At 41.6% G+C, this 23,055-nt stretch overlaps 2 protein-coding genes and 1 long non-coding RNA gene across 4 annotated transcripts; 1 reads left to right on the forward strand and 2 right to left on the reverse strand.

The window, feature by feature from the left end:
* Nucleotides 1-144: 144 nt before the first annotated feature.
* On the forward strand, nt 145-8,510 carry napepld (N-acyl phosphatidylethanolamine phospholipase D). 2 transcript variants are annotated; one of them, XM_084039337.1, is made up of 10 exons: nt 145-357; nt 3,045-3,120; nt 3,838-3,951; nt 4,090-4,230; nt 4,835-5,059; nt 5,186-5,289; nt 5,706-5,871; nt 5,947-6,095; nt 6,289-6,403; nt 7,125-8,510. In XM_084039337.1, exons 1-10 carry the CDS (start codon nt 215-217, stop codon nt 7,254-7,256), a joined length of 1,365 nt encoding a protein of 454 aa, XP_083895463.1. In that variant the 5' UTR covers nt 145-214; the 3' UTR covers nt 7,257-8,510. The 2 variants fall into 2 exon arrangements, with proteins under 2 accessions (XP_083895463.1, XP_083895464.1); XM_084039338.1 differs by lacking the exon at nt 145-357 and adding an exon at nt 1,143-1,426.
* LOC311032505 lies at nt 7,840-12,279 on the reverse strand. The gene is made up of 3 exons (XR_014599185.1): nt 12,070-12,279; nt 11,408-11,555; nt 7,840-7,942 (listed from the first exon to the last, which is right to left on the reverse strand). It is a non-coding gene; the product is annotated as an uncharacterized lncRNA (long non-coding RNA).
* A 219-nt stretch (nt 12,280-12,498) lies between these two features.
* Nucleotides 12,499-23,055, reverse strand: LOC311032499 (proline-rich protein 5-like). Its single transcript, XM_084039336.1, has 10 exons — nt 22,830-23,055; nt 20,707-20,796; nt 18,668-18,856; nt 18,062-18,142; nt 17,364-17,470; nt 16,702-16,793; nt 16,477-16,617; nt 14,432-14,576; nt 13,987-14,292; nt 12,499-13,761 (listed from the first exon to the last, which is right to left on the reverse strand). The coding sequence occupies exons 2-10, from the start codon at nt 20,730-20,732 to the stop codon at nt 13,391-13,393; spliced, it is 1,458 nt and encodes a 485-aa protein (XP_083895462.1). The 5' UTR covers nt 20,733-20,796; nt 22,830-23,055; the 3' UTR covers nt 12,499-13,390.

The following is a 23,055-nucleotide window of genomic DNA, read 5'->3' on the forward strand; positions in this document are numbered from 1 at the left end:
TCATTTAAAGAGTTAAAAGTGAAAAGTTTCTTTCAGGCCGAGACGTGAATTTTCAGATTTCCGAGAGTCCTTGAAAGCATCTGGCAGGAAGTTCAGACACCTTTCACGGACGCTGAACAACTTCCTTGGACCTGCACACACATGCAGCTTTGTGTTCTCCGCCTGCTCGGCGTTAAATCTCCCAGGCAAACATGGCCAAACACAAAGAGCTAGAATGGACGCGTTGTTGTGCCGTTCTGCGCACTTGTTTCTGACGTGCAGTTGCACGTTTTGTAAATACACCGAGCGACTGAATGCAGTTTGTTTACACGGGTTCAACTGTCTGCAGCTGTCCTTCCTCAGTAGGAACCTTTCAACGTAAGTCCACATCAACGCTTTGCAGTAGTTTGAGCCGTTAGTAGAAATGTGTTACAACCAAGATTTTACTTTTTCACAGAGTCAATGCAGATGGCACGCGAAAATGCAAAAAAGGGATGGATTATTAGTCTGTTTAAAATGCTAATTCATGTAAAATGGGTATTTTACAGCATAATTAATTCGAACACTTAACTGCAGATGGAAAACAAATATTGAAACTCAAAGTAACTCATTTTATTTTTTGTGTGCACGTAGAATGTATTTATATTTATGTATACTATTTTGATGTAGATATATTTATATTCATAATTATGGACATCCATAAATATATATGAATATAAATGTATGTATATGTTTGTTTGTGTGTGTGTATATATATATATATATATATATATATATATATATATATATACATATACATACATACACATTTATACATACGTGAATAAATATGTATTATTTATTGATCTATCTAATTAATTTGTCAAATGATAAAGCATAATATAATATAACAGACATGTATAAACTTACCTGTACTAGTTATAATAGAATAATTCGCAATAATAATCATTAAAGACACACATTTTAGAAATATTTTTGTTTATAATTTTTTGTACCTTACATATTATTTCCCCTCTTTGTTTATTTATGTTAGCGCGTTTTTCGTTATTTATAAAAACCACGGCGAGCTTTTCGGCTGGTCACGTGATCAGAGGGCTTTGCACCGACGTCAGAGAAACGGAGCTGGTGCCGACTAATGATCCTCACCGTCCTCCCCCGCATTTCAACTCTCCGACTCAACCTTTTGAAAGGCATCTTTCCCCACAGCGGGTTGTTGTTTTTTTTATTTTTGTTGTTGCTGTTGCCCTAAATAAGTTCCGTCTCGCTGGCGACCAGCAGACCCGCTCCAGTAATGTAAAGCGTGCTGGAAGACGAGCAGGGAGCCGCGGAGCTGCTCATAATGTTGCCCAGCTCGCATTGGTAACATTGTATACGGCGCACGTAAACGCAACAAACATGTCTCCCTGCTGACAAAACAAACGGCGTTCTGTTGCGTTCAAGTTTCCAGGTAAGTTCGCCGAAAATAGTACCAACTGGTTTTGTAGCGACGCTCGCGTTACGTGTGTGCTGGCCCTGCGGCGTATTAATCGCTTTACTGCCACCAGTGTAGCTTTTCTGTTAACATGTGCTACTGTGTAGCATTACTACATTTCCTTCTTGTTTTTGGCAAAGAAAGTGAATAATGCAGCCAGTGTGGTTTCTGTTTTTCCTCTCTGTGTCTATTCAGACATATTTGAATATGTTGAGGCTGCTTATTAAAATGATTTCTGTTTCACAGGGATCAGTTTCATGAGAGGGCAATCAAAGTGTCTTTCTCCACTGTTTGATAACTTAATGAATAGATTTAATTGAACTTGACTACCCATCTCTCACCTCACGCTGGTTCTGTTGTTGCTCATATGACCAGGTCAGGCGTGCTGGCTGACCACATAGATCTTTGTTTGGCTGTCGTCCACAGAGCTCCATTGTTGTCCCGGAGAGTCTGTGTGTCTGTGCTGTTAAAAGTCTATTCACGAGGCTGAGTGCATCATCAGCACCCGTAGCCTTTTTAATGTATGGAGTTCCCCAGAGAGGACAAGTGCATTATGGGGGGGCCTGTCGACAGTATCACGTCAGGAAGGACCCTCCTCTTTCAAATCCATATACAAGATACCAAAGGAGGCCGCTCTCAGGTGCATTTCCACATCAGTGCATGAATTTATTTCCTCGTGCATGTATTTATTAAGGGTGTGTGTGCTGCACTGGGATCGCTGTGCATAATAGCAGGATAAGGAAGGGCTGTGATTTGGCTTGTATGTGCCAACATATTTATTTCCCCCTAGTCACTATAGGTCTTTCTTCTTTCTACTCATGAACTAAAATGTTACAGTGACTCTCATATTTTTGCACCTTGGGTGGTTAGGCAGTGTCGCCTCCCGGCAAAGAGGGTCCCGGTTTTCTGTGTGGCGTTTGCATGTTCTCCCTGTATCGCTGTAGGTTTTCTACGCCTTCCTCTCGCAGTCCAACGACATGCAGGGGTTTTTCTTTTTGCAACTTTTCCTACCAACATGAATATTTATTTTAGTCCTGCAGTCATTCCAGGATTCTTGTGTTTTACCATGGGTCTGCTGAAACCAGACCACAATCACAGGCTCAAACTCAAAGTTTAATATTGCACCACCATGTTTGAGGTCGATATTGTCAAAGAAAGAATGCGTCAGTGACGTTACAGCTGTTTCACTGCGCCAGTAATATATTACCAATATGATTTAACGAGTACAGTGGGATCACAGTTTTGATGTGGCTTTTTTATTTTTAACATTATCTTTATTTTTGTACCATGCATGCATCAGTTACTTGCCAATCGTTATTACACAAGAGTAAAAGCAGTTTGTGTATTTTCACCCTGATGAGGTCACTCGTGCCAACGAGATGTTAAGAGAAAAGGCGACACAAATATGAAACAAAGGTGGCGGCGCTGGATTTGAATACAGTGACGTTAATCTCGCTGTGTCTGATTTATCTCGTATGCAAACCGCTATGATTGAAGCGTCAGCGCTTTAATGTGCTCTATTGTGGTGTGAATGTGTAATACGCAGCCTCTGGTGCACCTTTTTAAACAATGCATGTGACCCCCCGGCTGTTAGGTGTGGTGGTGAACCCATGGAGAAGCCATCATCTTCAGGCAGAGCAGCTCTGGAGGAGACAAAAGGCCTGGTGGAGGTAAGCTTCTCATTCCCTCTCAACATGATGTATGAGTTCTGGTAATATGTTAAATTCTAACAGTAAACCAGTGACTAAACACATTTGGATTCTCACTGATGTGTCGTTAGCTGTCCAACTATAGTAAAATAGCCCTTTTCACAGCAGACATTTTGACTTGTCATAGAAGGAAAAGCACAGGCGGAACAAATAACATTAACAGTGGCTCGGGTTGGCACATTCCAAGCGTCCCAGTAAGCCACTCCAGTGAACCAGCATGCAACACAGCAGGTACTGCTAATCTCAATGGAATGCGGGTTTCCGTGTTATTGATCACACTTGTACTTTTGCCAAATGTGCTGACATTTTGGCATGTCATTTACAGTTTGCTGATTGTCTGCTGTGGAAAAAGCTTCATTTCCAGTCAGTGTTGTTGACTCACGCGCTACCTGTTAAAGGGGAACGAGGCTGGATGGACACAATCAGTTTACAGGAGCAATAGTGCATTTATGAAAAAGTTGTATGAACCCTTTGTGGCTCTCTGTCAGAGCTGAGACTACAAGTAGGGCTCTCACTGCAGTAGTGCTCCTCCTGGTGCAGTGGGCCCTGGGTTCGAGGATTTCTTAATGATTGCGCTAACATCCCATCTGGTTTCAAACGCCCTGGAGATTGGTAAATTGCCTCCATCACATCACTGTGTGTGTGTATGTGTGTGTGTGTGTGTGTGTGTGTGTCCAGGATGTTGGGATGCTGAGAGGTGCTGAGGGGGGAGAAGTGGATCCTCAGACCCCGAGGAAGAGCAGCTCTTCTCGCTCCTCCCGCAAGAGCTTCCGCTTGGACTACCGGCTGGAGGTAAAACCTCATTTCCCATCATCCCTCCGTCCCCTCAAACCTCCTACTCTAACTGAGACGCACACACTCTGTCTTTCCTGTTCCTGTTCCTGATGTGTTCCAACCTTTTAACAAATTCCCGTTTAACTTTGATTGCAGGAGGAAGTAACAAAGTCCTCTCGGGACAAACATGGCCGCTGGACCAACCCCTGGCCCACATGGCGGTTCCCTTCCTACGCCACCCTGCTCAGATTCCTGTTGTTGGATAAAAATCACAGTAATGTCCCAACGAGTAAAGAGGTAATATATAGACAACACTTTTAAAGACATTCATTCTGGCTTAGAGTCCATATACAGTATTTCTGACCTCTGTTAGTAGGATTATTGCCCTTTTGTCGACTCAAAAACCCCACACAGTGTTAATAGATCCTAGTGGAAACATTGCTGAGTTCAATAAGAGCTTAAGATGGACTTTCACATGTTTAACCCTTGATTGCAGTTTTGTTGTACTATAAAATCTAAACAGGTGTACAAATCAACCACCAGAGAGATGATTGATCAAAAGTCCGATGAGATAATGATTGTAAATCTATTGCGATGGAGGTTTCCTTGTAAGTAAATAAATAAATACAGAGCAGAGATAAAACTTCAAGGATCACAAAAGCAAGCTCTTTTACATTTTATTTTAATTTCAAATAAATTCAATGAATTCCCGTGTTCAGAGTGGAAGAGCAGAACGGAGAACAGTTCCTCTGTTATCAGGGTGACTTCTGTTGAAGAGTATGATCAGCAGTCATAAGACAAACATGCTAGTCCTCATCATGAGCATGTGGTTGTTTAATCTCCCCGCCCGTCTGTAACCTCTCCTTTCATTTCTACCTCTCTATACTCGTCTCCTGTGAAGGCCTTGGACAGCGAGCTCCCGGTGATGGAACCGTTCTTCGTCCAGAACCCAGACCTCTCCGACTCTGGTCCAGGTCTGAGAGTCACCTGGCTCGGTCACGCCACAGTCCTGGTCGAAATGGACGGGCTGAATATTCTGACAGACCCCATTTTCAGCCAGAGGGCCTCACCGTTCCAGTTCATGGGGCCCAAAAGGTACCGAGGGCCTCCCTGCGCTGTGGAAGAGGTTTAGTACCTTTTGTTTTTAATTTTTTAGAATAATTCACCTTAAATAGAAACAAAGTCTTTCATCACAGTATTGTACAAAGGTACTTTTTCTTTGTGGTTACATCCTCCGTTGTCCTGCCAACAGCTGCCGAGGGTCGATGCTGTTGTCATCAGTCACTCTCATTACGACCATCTGGATGCCGGATCTGTAGCCCGCCTCAACGCACGCTTCGGAGGAGAGCTACGCTGGTATGTGTTGTGGATGTATATATATATATAGTCAACAAAATGTTTGAGATCCAGTTATCGTTTTATTTATCTTACAATCAGTGTGTTGTATGTTTTAAACAAAATATAAAGGCATAATGTAGTATGACATATAAAAAAGTAATTTAGAATCTCACGAAAAATTAAACAATTGGTAGTACAGTATGACATTCAAAAATGTAATTGTTTATTCAGTCATAGAGTAATCTGGGAAAAAGCATGTTTAAAATGTTGTACTATGTCCTACAAAGGTTTTTAATAAGTCATAGTAAAAATATATATTCTATTCCATTAAAATATAGAAAAGTCATACCCATCACAATTTTTTTTAGAGCATACTAAACTTTGCCTATAATGTGTAAAAATACATGTTTTCTTTAAATTGATGTTGTTGCCAGGTTCGTGCCCCTGGGTTTGATGGACTGGCTGGTGAAGATGGGCTGTGAGAATGTGATGGAGCTGGACTGGTGGGAGGAGAACTGTGTCCCGGGTCACGATGACATCACATTTGTCTGCACCCCCTCTCAGCACTGGAGCAAACGCACCGCGCTGGATGATAACAAGGTAATTCATTACACTTGCTGTTAGTTTGAGATCCCAGCATATTAAGTACATGTAACTCTTATCGTGTACTCTCAGTCTTTGTGGGGCAGCTGGTCTATTTTGGGTCCGGATCATCGGTTCTTCTTCGCTGGCGATACTGGCTACTGCACTTCTTTCCAAGAGATCGGACGACGCTTCGGACCGTTCGACCTTGCAGCAATCCCCATCGGAGCTTACCTGCCCAGGTTCATAACACACCACGCACACTCAGTGTCTTCCTGTACAATTGTTTGGCCGTTAAGTCTAATTTTTGTTGACACATGTAGGTGTTAATTAAATATACCCCAACACACTTGACATAATTTTATTGTAGGTTTGCATAGATAACACTGGAAGTTTTAAAATGCAGCTTTATAAGAAAATGTTTTGGTCTTTCAGGGATATGATGCAAGGTCAGCATGTCGACCCAGAAGAAGCTGTTCAGATTCACCAAGACCTTCAGGCCAAACAGTCCGTCGCCATCCACTGGGGAACCTTTGCTCTCGCCTATGAGGTAGGGGACACAACATACAGTTAATTTGTGTGGTTTAAAGGCCATATTCATACAATGAAGATAGTCAATGTTTATTTGGAAGCCCAGTTTGCACAAGTGATTAAGCTTAGCTACTATAGATAGACAATATTCTGTACATTTTGTTGACTGATTTTAGATGGGAACAAGCTGCCTAAGTGCTCAAACAACATTTAGTGGTTTTATAGGAGGTCATAAAGCAAACTGCAAAAAACACCTATAAAACCACTAAATATAACATCAAAAAGGTGGTGATTCTGTTACCTTTACCCTTATCTAATATAATCTGCCCTGCTATACCGCAGCTTGTCTATAGATTTACACAGAAATCTCAGCTGACTTTGTACTTTGTAACAACAAAAAATCCAAATTGTCACTGTACCTTAAATGCATAAGCATTAGTCTTAGCTGGCTGTCTCTAATACACTGGCCACTCAGTATGTTAGGTTAGGGTGCTGTAACACAGAAAGCATTTTCCCACCGAAACAGCTGATGCCTCATGAAACCATGTCACATTATTTCATTACTGTAAATTTGTTGGTTCCCATTATAAATCACAGCAGCACAAAGAGCTCATTGTTTGTTAAGCTGCATGACTATTACTGCAAACCGTTTAATGCAACCTCCAGCTCGCTGTCACACTTGAAAGCTCAGAGATGCCAAAGTACTCACTTTTTCCTTGTCCTGTCCCTCTTTCTTCCAGTACTACCTGGAGCCGCCGGTTCGTCTCCGAGAGGCCCTGCAACAAAGAGGACTGGAGCCAGAGTCCTTCTTCACGTTGCATCATGGGGAGTCTCGCCTTATAGATTCACAGGAAGGAGGCGTCTTTGACTGAATCCTCTCTGTGGCACTTCATGTGTCTGTAAAAAAAGTGCAAAACATTTTCTTTCATATTTTGACAGTGATAGTTGAAATGTGTATGCTAGGAAGTTAAAATGTTCCACAATACTGTTTACATACTGAAAGTTTGCACTGTGCCATTGTCATGGTGGGCAGTACAGGAGCTGTAACACCACTATTATAAAAAAAGATAATTAATTCTGTCCTCACGCGAAACATTTACATATGCAGTTGACATCACAGAAGGTTGGTATCATTCTAACCTTGAAAAAGATTTGAAAACAAACACTTTTTTAATCCCAAAGAGTAAAATTACAAGTCGTACTTTGAGACTTTTCTGCAGCTAAATGTTTCCATGAATTTTAGTGTGCATTAATGTCAAATCTCTGTTTCCTGCTTCAGAAAGCTTTAAACCAGCAGGAGAACAGAATTCTGGCAGAAAAAATGTCCAGAGGAGCAGCTTAAAGTCTGTATGGTTATTCCATTGGTGGGCATTAAGATTTTGGTCAAGAATAAATTAAACCCGAATGGAATAACCGGTGCTGGTTCAATGTTTACTATATTGAATAGAGATTAATGTCAGGAACAATGCAGGGTTGAAACACAAACCTCCAATATGAGGCTGGACTGGAGACAGCATGATGTAGCTGTATGCCAAGACACAGATGGACTTCCTGTGAGCTGAAATATAACGGAGAAAAAATATTAGAGAGTTATTTAGAGGGATAGCTAATTGCACAATACAAAAGGTATTGTTTTTCTGAATGTACTCGGGCCAAACCAAAACGACATGAGACACAGACTTGTGAGAGAACAAATCTGATGTCTGATATTAATTTGGAATCACTTCTAATAGAACGTGCTGCTGAAGATCTGTCAAGTGCAGGCAGAAGTTGAGCTGGGTTCAATTTCATGCACTGCAGAACTTGTGCATTGTTCCTTCTTCAGACATTTGGTCTTTGATGCTCTGAAACCACAGTTTCCCTCTTGGCTCCGCAGTGTGATAGTTCATTTTCACTTAAAACAGCAGCTGTATTTGCCTCAGAGAGCAACAGTAGAATCATTTTAGTACTCAACTGTTCAAGTGATTTAATCTCTTTGTTTTATCTTTAATGCTGAATCCTTAAAGCCTGAATGTACGAATAGTTAGTTGACAGCACAATGGTGTGTAATTTAAAAGCCTGACTATACCTGCAAGGCTTACACTTGACCCATGCTCCAATTAAATATAACTTGCATTTGAATGTGTTCTTTTTTCTTGTCGTGTTTTTCTTCACATTTCGGGGGGGGGGGGGGGGAGTCATAGTATAGGATGGTAAAAATTCACAGAAAAAGGCACCCGATGAAATTAATTAAATACTGTAAAAAAATATGAAAAAGTCATAAAACCCCCTTGTATTGTATGTCAAGCATAGTCTGAGGGTAGGGAGTCCAAAACAGTCATAAAAAGCCGTGGTCAAATTTTTTGAGAAGAAAAAGAAAAGTCATACTATAGCATGTCGAAAATTCACGAAAAAGTCAGTCAAAATAAATTCATAAAAAAATATTTAAAATTGTTAAAAAGTCGTAAAAACACTTGTCGCGCCAATTCGGAAGAAAAAAAAGTCATACTATAGCATGTCGAAAAAATAGTGAAAAATCGACAAATTTCATAAAATGTTGTAAAAAATATATAAAAGTCATAAAAAACGCTCTTATCACTTGTCGCGCCAAGTCTGAGTGTAGTGTGTCCAAAACAGGCATAAAAAGCCATGGTCAAATATTTCGGAGAAAAAAAAAGTCATACTATAGCATGTCGAAAAATAAGTGAAAAATCGACAAATTTCATTAAATGTTGTAAAAAATATTTAAAAGTCATAACATATGCTTGTATATCGCGTGTCAATCAAAGTCTGAGTGTAGTGAGTCAAAAACTGTCATGAAAAGGCATGAAAGGTCATATTTTCCTAAAAAGAAAAGTCATACTATCGCATGTCGAAAATTCACAAAGAAGAATTTATAAAAAAATATATAAAAGTCATAAAAAACGCTTGTATCGCTTGTCGCGCCAAGTCTGAGTGAAGTGAGTCCAAAACAGGCATAAAAAGCCATGGTCAAATTTTTTGAGAAGAAAAATAAAAGTCATACTATCGCATGTCAAAAATTCACAAAGAAGTCAGTCAAATAAATTAATAAAAAAATTATAAAAAAATATTAAGAAGTCATAAAAAACGCTCTTATCACTTGTCGCGCCAAGTCTGAGTGTAGTGTGTCCAAAACAGTCATAAAAAGCCGTGGTCAAATTTTTTGAGAAGAAAAAGAAAAGTCATACTATAGCATGTCGAAAATTCACAAAAAAGTCAGTCAAAATAAATTCATAAAAAAATATTTAAAATTGTTAAAAAGTCGTAAAAATCACTTGTCGCGCCAAGTCGGAAGAAAAAAAAGTCATAAAAAACGCTCTTATCACTTGTCGCGCCAAGTCTGAGTGTAGTGTGTCCAAAACAGGCATAAAAAGCCATGGTCAAATATTTCGGAGAAAAGAAAAGTCATACTATAGCATGTCGAAAAATAAGTGAAAAATTTACAAATTTCATTAAATGTAAAAAATATTTAAAAGTCATAACATATGCTTGTATATCGCGTGTCAATCAAAGTCTGAGTGTAGTGAGTCAAAAACTGTCATGAAAAGGCATGAATGGTCATATTTTCCTAAAAAGAAAAGTCATACCATCGCATGTCGAAAATTCACAAAGAAGAATTTATAAAAAAATATATAAAAGTCATAAAAAACGCTTGTATCGCTTGTCGCGCCAAGTCTGAGTGAAGTGAGTCCAAAACAGGCATAAAAAGCCATGTTCAAATTTTTCGAAAATAAAAGTCATACTATGTCGAAAAAAAAGTGAAAAATCGACAAAATTCATAAAATGTTGTAAAAATGATTTAAAAGTCATAACATTTGCTTTTATATTGCGTGTCAATCAAAGACTGAGTGTTTTGAGTGCAAAAAGTCATAAAAAGCCTTAGTCATATTTTCTAAAAAATAAAATAAAAGTCATACTATCGCATGTCAAATTCACAAAGAAGTCAGTCAAATAAATTAATAAAAAAATTATAAAAAAATATTAAGAAGTCATAAAAAACGCTCTTATCACTTGTCGCGCCAAGTCTGAGTGTAGTGTGTCCAAAACAGGCATAAAAAGCCATGGTCAAATATTTCGGAGAAAAGAAAAGTCATACTATAGCATGTCGAAAAATAAGTGAAAAATCGACAAATTTCATTAAATGTTGTAAAAAATATTTAAAAGTCATAACATATGCTTGTATATCGCGTGTCAATCAAAGTCTGAGTGTAGTGAGTCAAAAACTGTCATGAAAAGGCATGAAAGGTCATATTTTCCTAAAAAGAAAAGTCATACTATAGCATGTCGAAAATACATGAAAACGTCAGTCAAAATAAATCATGAAAAATGATTAAAAATGAGTAAAAATGAGTAAAAATCACTCGTATCGCTTGTCACGCCAAGTCTGAGTGTAGTGAGTCCAAAGCAGTCAAAAAAAGTCAAGGTAAAAAAATTTTCAAGAGAAAAAAAGAGTCATAAAAAGCCTTAGTCATATTTCCTAAAAAAATAAATAAAAGTCATACTATCGCATGTCGAAAATTAAAAATAGAAGTCAGTCAAATAAATTCACGTTGAAATGTGAATTGTGTGTGTTGCATGTTGAAAATTCACAAGAAAAGGCACCCGACAAAATTAATAAAATATTGTAAAAAATACTATAAAGTCATAAAAACCCCTCGTATTGTATGTCAAGCATAGTCTGAGCGTAGTGAGTGCAAAACAGTCATAAAAGTCAATGAAGTCAAGTAAACGGGCAAAAAAAGGTAATTCTATGCAATAAAGTCTTGGCATCGTAATGCCACAAAAACTGATAACATAAAAGTTATGCAGTATTTAATGAGTCATAGTAAAATAAAGAAACACATTTAAAAAAAAAAACTCCCACTATCTGTACCTTTCCTCTTCTTGCAACATCACCAAGGTGTCATTGTGTGCAGGACTTTTCCTGCAGCGAACACAGTTTCATGCTCGCTGCTGCACTTGGACAGTTAGACACAAGGTGACAAAAGTCAGTCAAAAACACTCAAAATCAAATAGTACTCACCTTTTCTCCGGCCCTCCTTCATCCAGTTTCTTACTCCCTGAAGCGGCCAGTTCGTCTCAGAGAGGTTCTCAGTCAGAATCCTTGTTCCACTTTGCATCATAGGCTTTATAGCTTCACAGAAAGTAGATGTCTTTCGTGGCTCCCGTGTCTGTAAGTGCAGAATAATCAGTTCACCACATTTTGTTAGAAGTTTTGTTGTTTGAAAACCACGTGCAGGAAAATGTCAACAATACTGTTTCCATACTGAATGTTTCCACCGTGAGGACACTTTTGTCCTCAAATGTCCTCATCCCTCCAGGCAAGTTGTACAAATACTCCAGGGTGTCTTCATTATTGGTGTACTTCATGGCCCCTTACCCTAAACCCCCCCTCATTATGACTGTAGTGAACGTTCAATGTACTTTTAAAAGCAATGACAGTGAAGAAACTGTAGAATAGCGCCCTCCAGTGGTAGTATATAAAAAAAGCATATTGGTAGACAGCATTTAAATCAACCAGTCCACGTTAATTGGATCTTACAATCTTATTCTGGTGTTTTTAATCTGTATTGTATTTAATTGAGCGAAACAATATTATATACGATCATTACGACCAACAGGAATGATAGAGACAATAATTAGAAAATTAGATTAGAGAAGGCTGCGAAGTTGATTATTTCGTACCTGCTCCGGTAGTCGGCGTTCAACCAGCAGTACGCGGTCCCCGGAAGTCCAGAATAACCCAGAATAATCCCCTTCTAGAAACAACCGCCTCACAACTTTACTCTACTTTCTTTTAGCGGACAGAAACCGGGTAAAGTCTCTTAAACGTTCTATTTGAACGTTTGTTTCTCCTTCCGCCTCCCTCACTGCTCACGGCTGTCTCTGATTGATCTCCTCCCTTCGTCGCCTACGCTTTAAAGGACTATTCTGCCATTTTCCTGTCCCAACTCTTCTGCTCCACGGCCTTTCACAAAGCGGACGTTTAGACTTGTCTTAATATCGCATCTATTCCAATGCACGGATGGATCATGCACATCTTGCACTGAGGAAATGAACGACACAACAAGGGCAGTGATCATAAAAAATATGGGCCAAAATATTGGCCGACATTATTGGTTGAAATCAACATTTTGAGATTTTTTTGTTATGCAAGGTAAATATATTTATTAAGGCTTTCATTTAAAAAAAAAAAACATATTAATGGAGCTTCATCTCTAATTACTGTAATGCTGTTGGGAGGTTGATGTCATTAGCAAAAGGATGCTTTTAGAATAAAACGGCACATATTATAAATTGATCTCATTTAGTCAGCACCACTCTCATTAGGCTGTAATTGGCAAGCTGGAAATACTGAATTCATCATCATTTAAAGGCTTTCATTTCTTAATAAATACACTAGCTTTAAGAAAATATCTTAAGATGAATCAAAAAGGAACTGTAGCTGCAGACAACTATGATCTACCATCAGCATTAATCTGTACTCAAAGCTACTCTAAACTAAGCAATGGGGGCAGCTTGTATTTTGATGGCACCTGGAAAAATAAATCATACATCAAAGCAGCAGAATGAACATGAATTTGTCTCTGAAATATTGAAACCGTTTCTAGTGCCTTCATCCACCTGAACGCTTCGTAAATACATCTCTCTCAATATACTAGAGACACAAGACTTAAGTTAAAAGTTCAAGTTAAAAATCAGTTAATAAAATAAGTTGAGGTTCAACCAACAATATAGAAATATCACTGGTCAAACTGGAGTTTCTTTTACATTCAAAGTGTTAAAACCAGTTTGCATTTGAGAGCCAACGTTAGTCAGACCTACTCTTGAAGAGATATTTGACAAAGATAAAACCTGCACCTCGGATGAGTGATTTCTGTGATGAAAGCTTCTAAGAGAGGTCAGTGCTGATGGTTCGACTATCTTCTAAAAAAATAATTTGGTTAGAAAGGATCCCTGATGATCACAAAACAGCAGGAAGGGTCTCTGGGTGTGAGGAATGTCGTCATGGCTCATCACTGTCCGCACACGTCCTTGCATCAGAGTGTATCTGATGTGAGTCCGAACCTCCAGGACGCCGCAGAGAAAAGTCCAGAAAGATGCCGTCGGGCTCCGGCTCCGAGTCCAAAGACTCCGGGACGTGGTCCGTCATGATCTCCAGGCTGGACGAAGGACTGGGACCGGAGCTTGTGTCTTGAGCCAGCGCTCTGGAGGACGCGGGGGAGTCTGACACCGGCGTGCCTATGCAGTGTGTGTCGTCGCCCGGGGAAGGCTCCGGGAGGATGCAGGGGGAGGGATGCTGTGGCTGGAGAGGGTGAGGACCTGCGGGACTGTCGCCTTCTCCCGTCTGGGGCTCCTGGCTGGACGTCACCGCGTCTGTGTGGAGGACAAGTTTTAGAGAAATGAATGATTGTGTGTTGAATACATTCACAACTCTCTGGGTCTCTGAGCTCTAATCTGTGGAGAGTCCAGTAACAATAGTGCGTTGTCGCTGGTATTTTGGTGTAAAATACATTGAAATCGAACTACTTTCAAACCAAATATTATTTTTTTTTCATTTCAGGCATTATTTACATGACTTATCTCTGGTGGTTGCTGTACCTGAAAGTGCAGCAGAGGCTGTGGAAGCCGGAGAGTGGTTGGCGAAGCTGGACGCGCTGGTGTCGCTGGCGTCGTCGTCGGCAGAGGCTGCGGATTCAGCCAATGAGCTGCTCTCCTCCAGGCAGGAAGTCATCTCGGAGACGGAGTGTCGTCTCAGACCTGCGCTGCCTCCCGTGGAGGAGTCGGTGTCGTACTCCACCACAGGAGTCAGCAAGGGGACGTTGTAGCTCTTGGAGCGTACCACTGGGTTCTTGGCGACAGGGGAGTTGCCTGGCTTGGCGGGCCACGCGCGCTGCAACCGCTTTTCTTGAGAGAGAGAATTAGAAAAACACGACTTTATAATATCAAAAGCGAAAACACAACAGAATACAAGACATCAACACATAAGGGATCAGGGTGCTTGCAACCTCTAAAGAAACTTCATGTGTAACCAACATATACACACCTAAGAGGCAGGAGGAGCAGTGCAAGTTGGAAGATCCATCCGTGGAATATAAGCCATGAGTCCCGAGGTAGGGAGAGACCACCTTCTGGATGAGGGACTCCAGACGGAGGTAGTCGTCTGTTACGCCTTTAGATTCGTGGACTCCCTGCATCAGAGACACACACACACACACACACACACACACACACACACACACACACAAACACACACACAGCCAGCGTATTAGCCAGTAATTGTTGCCTGTTGGCAGGTGGTAATGGAAACTTGAAAAAATGTCCCGGGGAAAAAGAAAAAAAAAAAAGTTGAATTTGCTTTTGTGTGATTTTATCAAACACTGCCAGTTACTGTGGGAGGAACCGGAACGGCGTAACAGACAGTCGATGATAGAAACCGGCAGCAAGACAACATGAATAAACGAGCTGAGTGCTTCTCGTCCAACTCTGATCTGAGCGTCATCTTGAAGGCATCCATCACCGACAGCACTGCTCACTATAGACAGTAAACTCATGCAACTGGTTTAATTACGGGAAGGATTTCTACAATAGAAATCACATTTAATAACGCCAATATTCTTGGCTTAAGTGACTGTTTCTGCACTTACAGCTTACATACAGCATACAGCTTTGTCGTGCAGATGAACGGAAGACGAGAACTTTTCTGTTTTACAGGTTCGGCTTGTTTGCGTAAAAAGTTGGAGTCGCCTCCAAAGTTTTGATCAACTTGAGACCTAATTCTCGATTTGCGATACATGTGGGCCCAGAGACCTGACTCACATAACAAAGGAGAGGATCAATCAGGTTTCAGTCCTCTGAATCATTGAGCATATGCATCAAAACCACAGCACAGAAAAAAAACCACATAAATAGACCAGACTTCGGCGAATTGGCGTCACAAGACGAAAGGGAAATTACTAACAGATGAAACAAGAAGTCACATAAAAAACAGAAAACATCCAGTGCCGAATTGTATCTCTCTTACCCTCAACCTCTTGTCTTCGCTGCACAGCTTTTCCTCCCTGCTTTATGTCTTCCACTCTACTCGTTGATATGATATTGATTGTGGGCAAACGGAGCTATTAAAATGGTTTGGCAGAACTGTACACAGTAAAAAAGAAATATATCTGTGTTTCTAATCTAAAAAAGCAGCAGATTTGGGTGAATGAGTCACTCCGGTGATGTCCAAAGAGACCCACAAAGAAACAGACACACTTCAAACTCCCAGAAACACCAAAATGTCTAACTTTGTTCAGAGAAACGTGTCTGAGTTCAGAGAAATCAAGTTGTTGTACTTCAACTAAACTTGCATACTTGTGATAATATCGAGAACATTATATAAAAATAAGAAAAAAGCAATAATTTTGTTTCTTTAAAATGTTTTTCTATCATCTTGCAACCCTTGTGGGGAAACTTATGAATGCATCCCTCAATAACACAATATGGATGTGATTGACGACTGGGAATTGGCACGAGTCTTGTGAAACGAGCAGCTTCTTAAACTTAAGAATGCAGGATGCCATGTCTGAAGACGAAGCAACACCGCAGCTACATGCAGTAAACAGCTGTCTTCCTGTTCCCACGGGAAGTAGAGGTAATGGATAATTAACTGTGTGAAGCCTCAAGTCGCTGCGTAATTTAAAAATGACTCAAACAAAACCTGCTTCAGCCATATTCAAAATTCACTCTCATCCCTAAACAGATGAGACACGAATCCCATCGGATCTTTTGCTGCAACAAGTGTGTGCTAACGGGGTCGACCGTCATAATTAACTTGCTGATCTGCTTCTCTCATCATGACGACGTAAGACAAACACGGTCATGGGAAGACGGCCGGGCTCTGTGTTCACGCTGAGACGGCTTCCTGTGAGATCCCTTGGCAAGAAAAAAAACCCCTCTGAACTCTCTGATCCTCCATCTGTTGTCACTTACACTCTTCCCTCACCCGACAGCGGTCATGCATGTTTGTCTGCGTTTGAGGGTGCGTGTGTGGATGAAAACATGTGTGTGTGTGCTGTGTGTGTGTGTGTGTGTGTGTGTGTGTGTGTGTACCTGTAGTATTAGCAGCATCTGTATGATAGAGGGAGGAACTCGGGCTCGGGGTCGAGACAGAGCCTCGTCCAGCTTCAGGTTGAGGGTGATGATGTTCCTGAAGTGGAGGAGAGCCAACTGACGCACCGATGGTTCCTTTCCCTGAGGACACACACACACACACGTCAACACACAGTTTGTAATGGGAATAGATGAGTGTGTGTGTGTGTGTGTGTGTGTGTGTACCTGCACAGGATAGAAGATGGCCTGCAGCATGGACAGAACATCACAGAAGAAGAAGTCCCATGTGTCAGCCAGGGAGTCCAGCAACTTCTGACCTAGAACACACAAGCATGAAGTCAAACAACCACTAACCACAAAGTGGTTGTATCTGTTCTCAGTTCCATGCAACTTGTACACTATATATTTATATATATATATATTCTTTTTTTCCTACAAACTACCATTGTGTGAGCCGGAACAATGTTTCTGTGAGAACTGTATGTATCGCATCGGTTTTTGTTTAAACGTCAAACCGAGTGGATGTTGTGTCATTTATGTAAAGCATCACTTCCTGTCTGGTCGCTATGAGGACAGTACCGAAAACACATCGTGGTCAGAGTGTGTGCGTTTCATCGTGTAAAAAGGTGTTTCAAACAAAAGGTCACACTTTACCACAACAGAGAGAACAAATTGACTTTGTCGTCAGAGTGATGGCGCACAAATAAAGCAGTTCAATAGTTGATTTAGCATCTGACGTTTTAGTAAATTATTATTTATCCATGAGATAACAGCGCGTGATGAAGTCTCCAATCGGTGGCACTCCTCAACCAAGCCAGAAGGCATTCTTATCTTAACAACATGATGGGAATCCAAATCTTAAATAGATATTTTTTGCATTTGCTCGCCTTCATAGAAGCGGATCTTGTCTCTCAGGATCACCATGCCTTTAGTGAGCAGCTGGTTCTGAAGGTACTCGGTGAAGAAGGAGCCCAGCTCCGTCTTCAGCAGCTGCCTGCAAACATATAGTCAGACACACACACACACACACACACACACACACACACCATCAGTAATACTTCCTAAACACGAGCCAAAACTAATTAGTTCTGGTGCACTGGAAGGTGCAGTGTTTAAACAGTAGCAAACTCAGGAAATGAGAATGTTGATCACACCGAAACAAAAGAACATTTCAACAGCAGGCTTTTCCACAGATAAAGTGTGAACGCAGGTAGAGATTGGCACGGCAGCTGTTGTTACAGGAAGACAACGTTTGACCTTTAATCTGCACCTTCGTCATGACGGCTTCACAAACGCTTGTGAAGCTTTCGAGTCAGTGTACGTTAACGTACGTATGTGTGTCAGCTATACTGTAATTAAACACACAGGGGTGTTGCTTTTAGTGGGCATGTGTTAATATGTCAGTAAAGACTAAATCTAGTATGCTGAATCTGTGTGCCTGTGGGAGCAAGGGGAGGTGGGAAATTACAGAGTAAAACACTATAATTTAGTCAAATTTTCTCCAAGAATACAAACCAGTTGTGTGAAAGTCAGCGAGAGACTCAGAAAAACAGGCAAATAAAACACAAGGAGACAGAAATCTAACCTGACACCTTCATTCAGAGTGTAGAGTTCATTTTCCCCCATTTCCTTCCTCTGGAAAACCGATATCACTGCGTTGTGGATGCTGAGAAGAAGCACACGGAAGCACACACTGAATAAATCAACAACGTGCGCGATCGTTTTTTAAGATTTCCATTCCTTCAAATGGAGATATAATGCAGGTTTGCCTCAAATAAATACATAAAAGAATAGCAATGTGCAAACTGTGTAAAATGGCAGGAAGGTTTTCATGCAGAACTCCACTTCCAATCCGCCAGCAATCTGACTTTCCACTTTCCGCTGACTAGCGTCGAATAAAGAAAGCTGCAACACCATAAAAATACCCAGAGAAAAGAGAAGGAGAGGGACGACCACAGAAGAAAAGGCCCGATGAGGCAGAACGAAGTGGAGAGAGGAGTGAGGGATGGATGCAGATAAAAAGGGACAGAAGATGGACCCTCGGGGGAAGAGTGTGTGTTTGTATCCACAGCATGAATAATGAAGATGTACTTGATGTTTATTCAGGGATAAAAATGCGCGCACACACGAATCCATGTCCACGTGTGTGTCCACATACTTGAGTAGGCCCGTGCACCCTTCAGACACTTACCTGTTCCAGGTGGCGTTGGCCCCGGCCCTCCTCTGCTGGGTCCCTCGGTCCCTGCTGCACTCCTCCGCCAGTCCTCCTGCACACACTCCCTTATCCCCCCCTCCTCCTCCTGCGGGGGTTTTTGCCTGCGAGAGGTCGGTCAGGCTGGAGGACGAGCCACTGCCCAACCTCAGCTTGCTGTGGAGACTCCTTCGATCCAAAAGACAGAAGGGGAGAAGTATTTATAAGCAGTGCATTGTGGTGGTAACCGGTGGAGCCAAGTCCACTTTTCTCATAAGCTAGTGGAATCCAGTGAAAGTACATCCAAAAGACAATAATATGAGGTTTTTAACCTCATAATGCTGAATGTTTTTTAGACCCAATACAGAACAGCATCTATCTGCAGAACTGTTGTGCATAAAAACACCTTCATTCTTCCTGATTTTAATGGCTGACAATATAAGCGTTCATTGATGGGTGATTGCTTTTTATTAGCCATCTGTTCATGTTTACACAAGCGTATGCACTATACATACACAGGAGAGACATACGTGGGTAGAGAGATCAGGAGGAGAGTAAAGTCGAAGTGTGCATGTTAAGGTATATTTGTATAACGCATGTACTGTATATGTACATGTATAAACACACACAAAGAGTTCTTTACGTTATCGCTTTGAAAGTCATTCATTTGTTTTACAAACTATTAAACCGGCAATGTCAGCACACTTCATGTACTTACTCCAGTAACTGGAAAGGTAGCACACATCCCCACTCCATGAACAGAGGTGGATGAAAGGAAGGATGAAAAAGTGGAGGAGAAAACGTTTCTCTGTCTTCATGGGTCCCTATCTCACTCTTTCACCTGCCATTTCTTTAGTCTTTTCACCATTTTCCCTTTCAATTCTTCTTCCTACGTCTCCCACCTTAACTTATTCTTCTCTACCCTCTACTCTCTCTCTCTCTCTCTCTCTCTCACTTTGCCAGTCTGTGCCAGTCGGTGACCATGTGACCCTGTGAGCTTTTGTGCCCGGCGAACAAAGGAACCCTTTGAGGTTCAAGAGCTGCCAGGAGGGAGGGGAAGGATTTAAAGGTGACACACATGTCACTTCCTCCTCCTCCTCCTCCTCTTCTTCTGTCTGTGTGGGGCCCAGCAGAGACAGATAGAGTTGTATTCAAGCTGTTATTACACATTTACACTTTTAGTCACCACCTTAGATTTGGTCTACTGGCGGTGGAACTATTTACTGCTCCTTCTTAGTTTCCCATGCATTCGTAATGATTCATGCATTCACATGAACGGATTAAAATGAATTGCATTTAAAGGATTTTGGACACAAAAAGCCAAAGAAAGAAGGTGTGTGTGTGTGTGTGTGTGTGTTTATCTGAGCCCAGGGCTTCTGTTTCTCACACTGACCTATTTATGTGGAATTGAACTAAGATCCAGCTTGACAGACAGACCGAAAACACACACACACATGTATGCATGCACACACACACACACACAACTTGCATCAAGTTTCCACATTCTCAGGTGCAGCGCTGAACCTTGTGTAACTGACTCTACAAACACTTCAGTCAAATGTTTTCTCCTGAAGAACGGGTGATCCGGAGCGTGAAAGAGAAGCAGACGATACAGAGACTCGGGAGTCAACGCTGAGTTGCCTAGAGACAATCCCCACGGCTGATGCACGCGGGGATATATTTCTACATGTATGTCAATTAAAAGAACCGTGACGAAGCCCGGAAGTTAACAGGCTTTGTTGTTGTTTTTTTGGCTCTGAAACAACAGGAAGAGTTGTGAGAGAAAATGCTGCAGTCTAATTCCCAAACAAAAGAGGATAAAGGGGGATGTTTGCCTGAGCGACAAAAAATGAATGAGGTCATTCAGGAATGTGTGTGTGAGTCACTTTCATCTACCTTTGTGTGTCTCAGGACGGGGACAGAGAGAGAAAAGGGAAATGAAAAACTATTGGAGCTGCAGTGAAACTCTGAATGAGGCCCGCTGGCTGTGTGTGTGTGTGTGTGTGTGTGTGTGTGTGTGTGTGTGTGTGTGCTCTTACCTCCTCAACGAGCCCTCTCGTTCCATGGTAGCCTTGACGGACAGCTGCACCCTAGTGACCGTCCTGCAAACACCACCGAGGAATCAGCATCTGAAAAAAGGAAACAGGTAGAATTGTGGGTAGAGAACATCGTCTGACCCTGATTTGAAAAACTCAACGGTGAGTTGATTTTCTTGTTTGAACTCAAGTAGAGCGGAGACATCCTTCATGTTATTATAGCACCAGTGCAGACTTCTCGATTATTTTAAACTGCGAGAATAAGCTTTCAGAGGTGGGAAGTACAAATACTTTGTTATTGTACTTTAAGTAGAACTTTCAGATACTTTACTTCACTGACAACTTTTTTATATTTGTACTTTCTACAAAAAAATTTCGCTTAAAAGAAAATAATTAATATTACGTGAGATTAATTTAGTAGAAATGTCCTTCATAGGGATACTTTACACTATTAGCACATTTCAAATTCACTTAAGTAAGTAATTCTCAAGTAAAGAAGTTGAATCAGTACTTTTACCAGAGTCTTTTTGAATACAAGTATCTGTACTTCTACTTGAGAACAGTACATCTGTACTTTTGACACCAGTAGCTTTGTGGATCTGACCTGGGGACAGTGGGGTGAATCGGCCTGAAAGTAACACATACAGACTGCAGCACTTTTTGTGAATAAAAAAGACGCTTCGATTGCGCAAAAGCGGTTTTTGAAAGATAATTTATAGCTTTTCAATTTTGGTTAAAATACAAGACGCTGGGACGTCCTAGTGGTGAAGAAATGTGGCGCCTGTAAACCAGCCCTCCCTCTCCATCACTGTCACTATCAAATAAAGGCACGACATGATAGAAGCTGTTGCAGTAAAGGACTACAGTGATGGACAGACAGACACGTGTCTCTACTCACTGTCTCGCTAACACGACACAGCATTCTAATCAAATTACAGTAAAGTGGTTGAGGAGACATTCGATCCCACCTCGAACTCAGATGCCCCCGACTCGCTGGCTCACTCATTCACATGGACGCACACACAGATAGGATGACACACACAGTGTATGGGGCAGGTTTGTAGTACAGGTGCAGGGTGCAGCTCACTGTGTTCAAAACAACGCCGAGGCTCTTCATCAGCAGTTTATAGAATCAGTGAGTTACTAACTTTACAGCTTCAGTTTAGAGTTTTGGCAACAAAGTTACAGAGCAAATCTATTACGCATGGCGGAGGGTTAGGCCATGAGCGTTACCTAGACCATCCTATGTATTTATTTCTGATTTTATTCAAATCTGTGCAGAAGTCCAGCTGATTTAAGACCTGCAAGGCACCGCCTGCAAGAAATGTGTAGTTTCACCCTGGTGCTGCCTGTCCCGGACTAATCAGACCATCCTTCAGTGGGGTTAAATGCCTTGCTCAAGGGCTCTTAGGATGCAGTTTCACAGACCGTGCATAGGGGAGCTTAAGAGTGTTTCTCATGCAGCCTCTGGCTCAGATTTTCATGAGCAGTGCGGGGAATGAAAGCAGTGAGCTCCCACTCATTCAGACTTCTCCTGGTGTGCAGCCTCCTCCTCCTCCTCCTCCTGCTCCTCCTCCTCCTCCTCCTCTAAGCAGACCGTTTACACTGTAAGTAGATATCAGGGACCCCGCTACTGGAAATGAACACCCATAATCTGCTTCAAAGTCAGCAATCTGCAGACTGGCAGCACCACAGGGGGGAAATGAGCCCCTGCAGCAGCAGACAAGTGCTGAAGTGAGGCTCGCCTGCAGTCTTGCAGCAGGTCTGCCTCCACCAGCCTCTGGCAGAGAACCAAACCACAAGTTGGAGGTCCCGCTGTAGCCTACAAATCATCGGTGTCCGCTTTAAGAGCTGTCCTGCCCTGACAACAGCCCTCAAGTCTGCTTCGTGTCTACATGTGGGCAACTGGTGAGCAACACAACACTTTTTTTTTTACAAATTATGTAACGCATAGAAACGCTGGTGCACGAAGATACCCGTAAAAATGAATCACACTTAGCAGGGGAAGATATGCTACTCTCGTTGAAGGCATTAATGCGGTAGTTCTCGTAGTAAAAGCGTAAAGTTTCGAAGAAGACATGTTGCTTTTCCTCAAATGAGTTCTTAAATGAAAAGCTCCTACTCACTTTTTCAGAAGTCCTCCTCGCTCGCTTTCATAACAAGTGTTATTTATCCAGAAACAAACAAACAAACAAACAAATGACTCGAAGAAGAGTCCAGACCGTCGCGGCGCTTCGCCGCAGATAAGCGCGCGCGAGGGGCTGCGCACGTTCCTCCAGATAAAAGATCCGATGTGCGGACCGCGCGCGAGCTGCAAGCTGTCACCGCGGCTTTCAGGACTCTCCGCGAGCG

Source organism: Eutrigla gurnardus (assembly GCF_963514095.1).
Source record: "Eutrigla gurnardus genome assembly, chromosome: 21".
In the NCBI taxonomy this organism is placed as follows: domain Eukaryota; kingdom Metazoa; phylum Chordata; class Actinopteri; order Perciformes; family Triglidae; genus Eutrigla; species Eutrigla gurnardus.

Coding starts and splice junctions, on each gene's coding strand:
- napepld (XM_084039337.1), top strand. CDS start 215: ATGGACGCGTTGTTGTGCCGTTCTGCGCACTTGTTTCTGACGTGCAGT. Junction 4,231..4,834: donor ATGTCCCAACGAGTAAAGAG/GTAATATATAGA, acceptor TCTCCTGTGAAG/GCCTTGGACAGCGAGCTCCC. Junction 6,404..7,124: donor CCTTTGCTCTCGCCTATGAG/GTAGGGGACACA, acceptor TCTTTCTTCCAG/TACTACCTGGAGCCGCCGGT.
- LOC311032499 (XM_084039336.1), bottom strand. CDS start 20,732: ATGGAACGAGAGGGCTCGTTGAGGAG. Junction 16,794..17,363: donor CAAGATCCGCTTCTATGAAG/GCGAGCAAATGC, acceptor TGTGTGTTCTAG/GTCAGAAGTTGCTGGACTCC. Junction 13,762..13,986: donor AGCCTCTGCTGCACTTTCAG/GTACAGCAACCA, acceptor TCCTCCACACAG/ACGCGGTGACGTCCAGCCAG.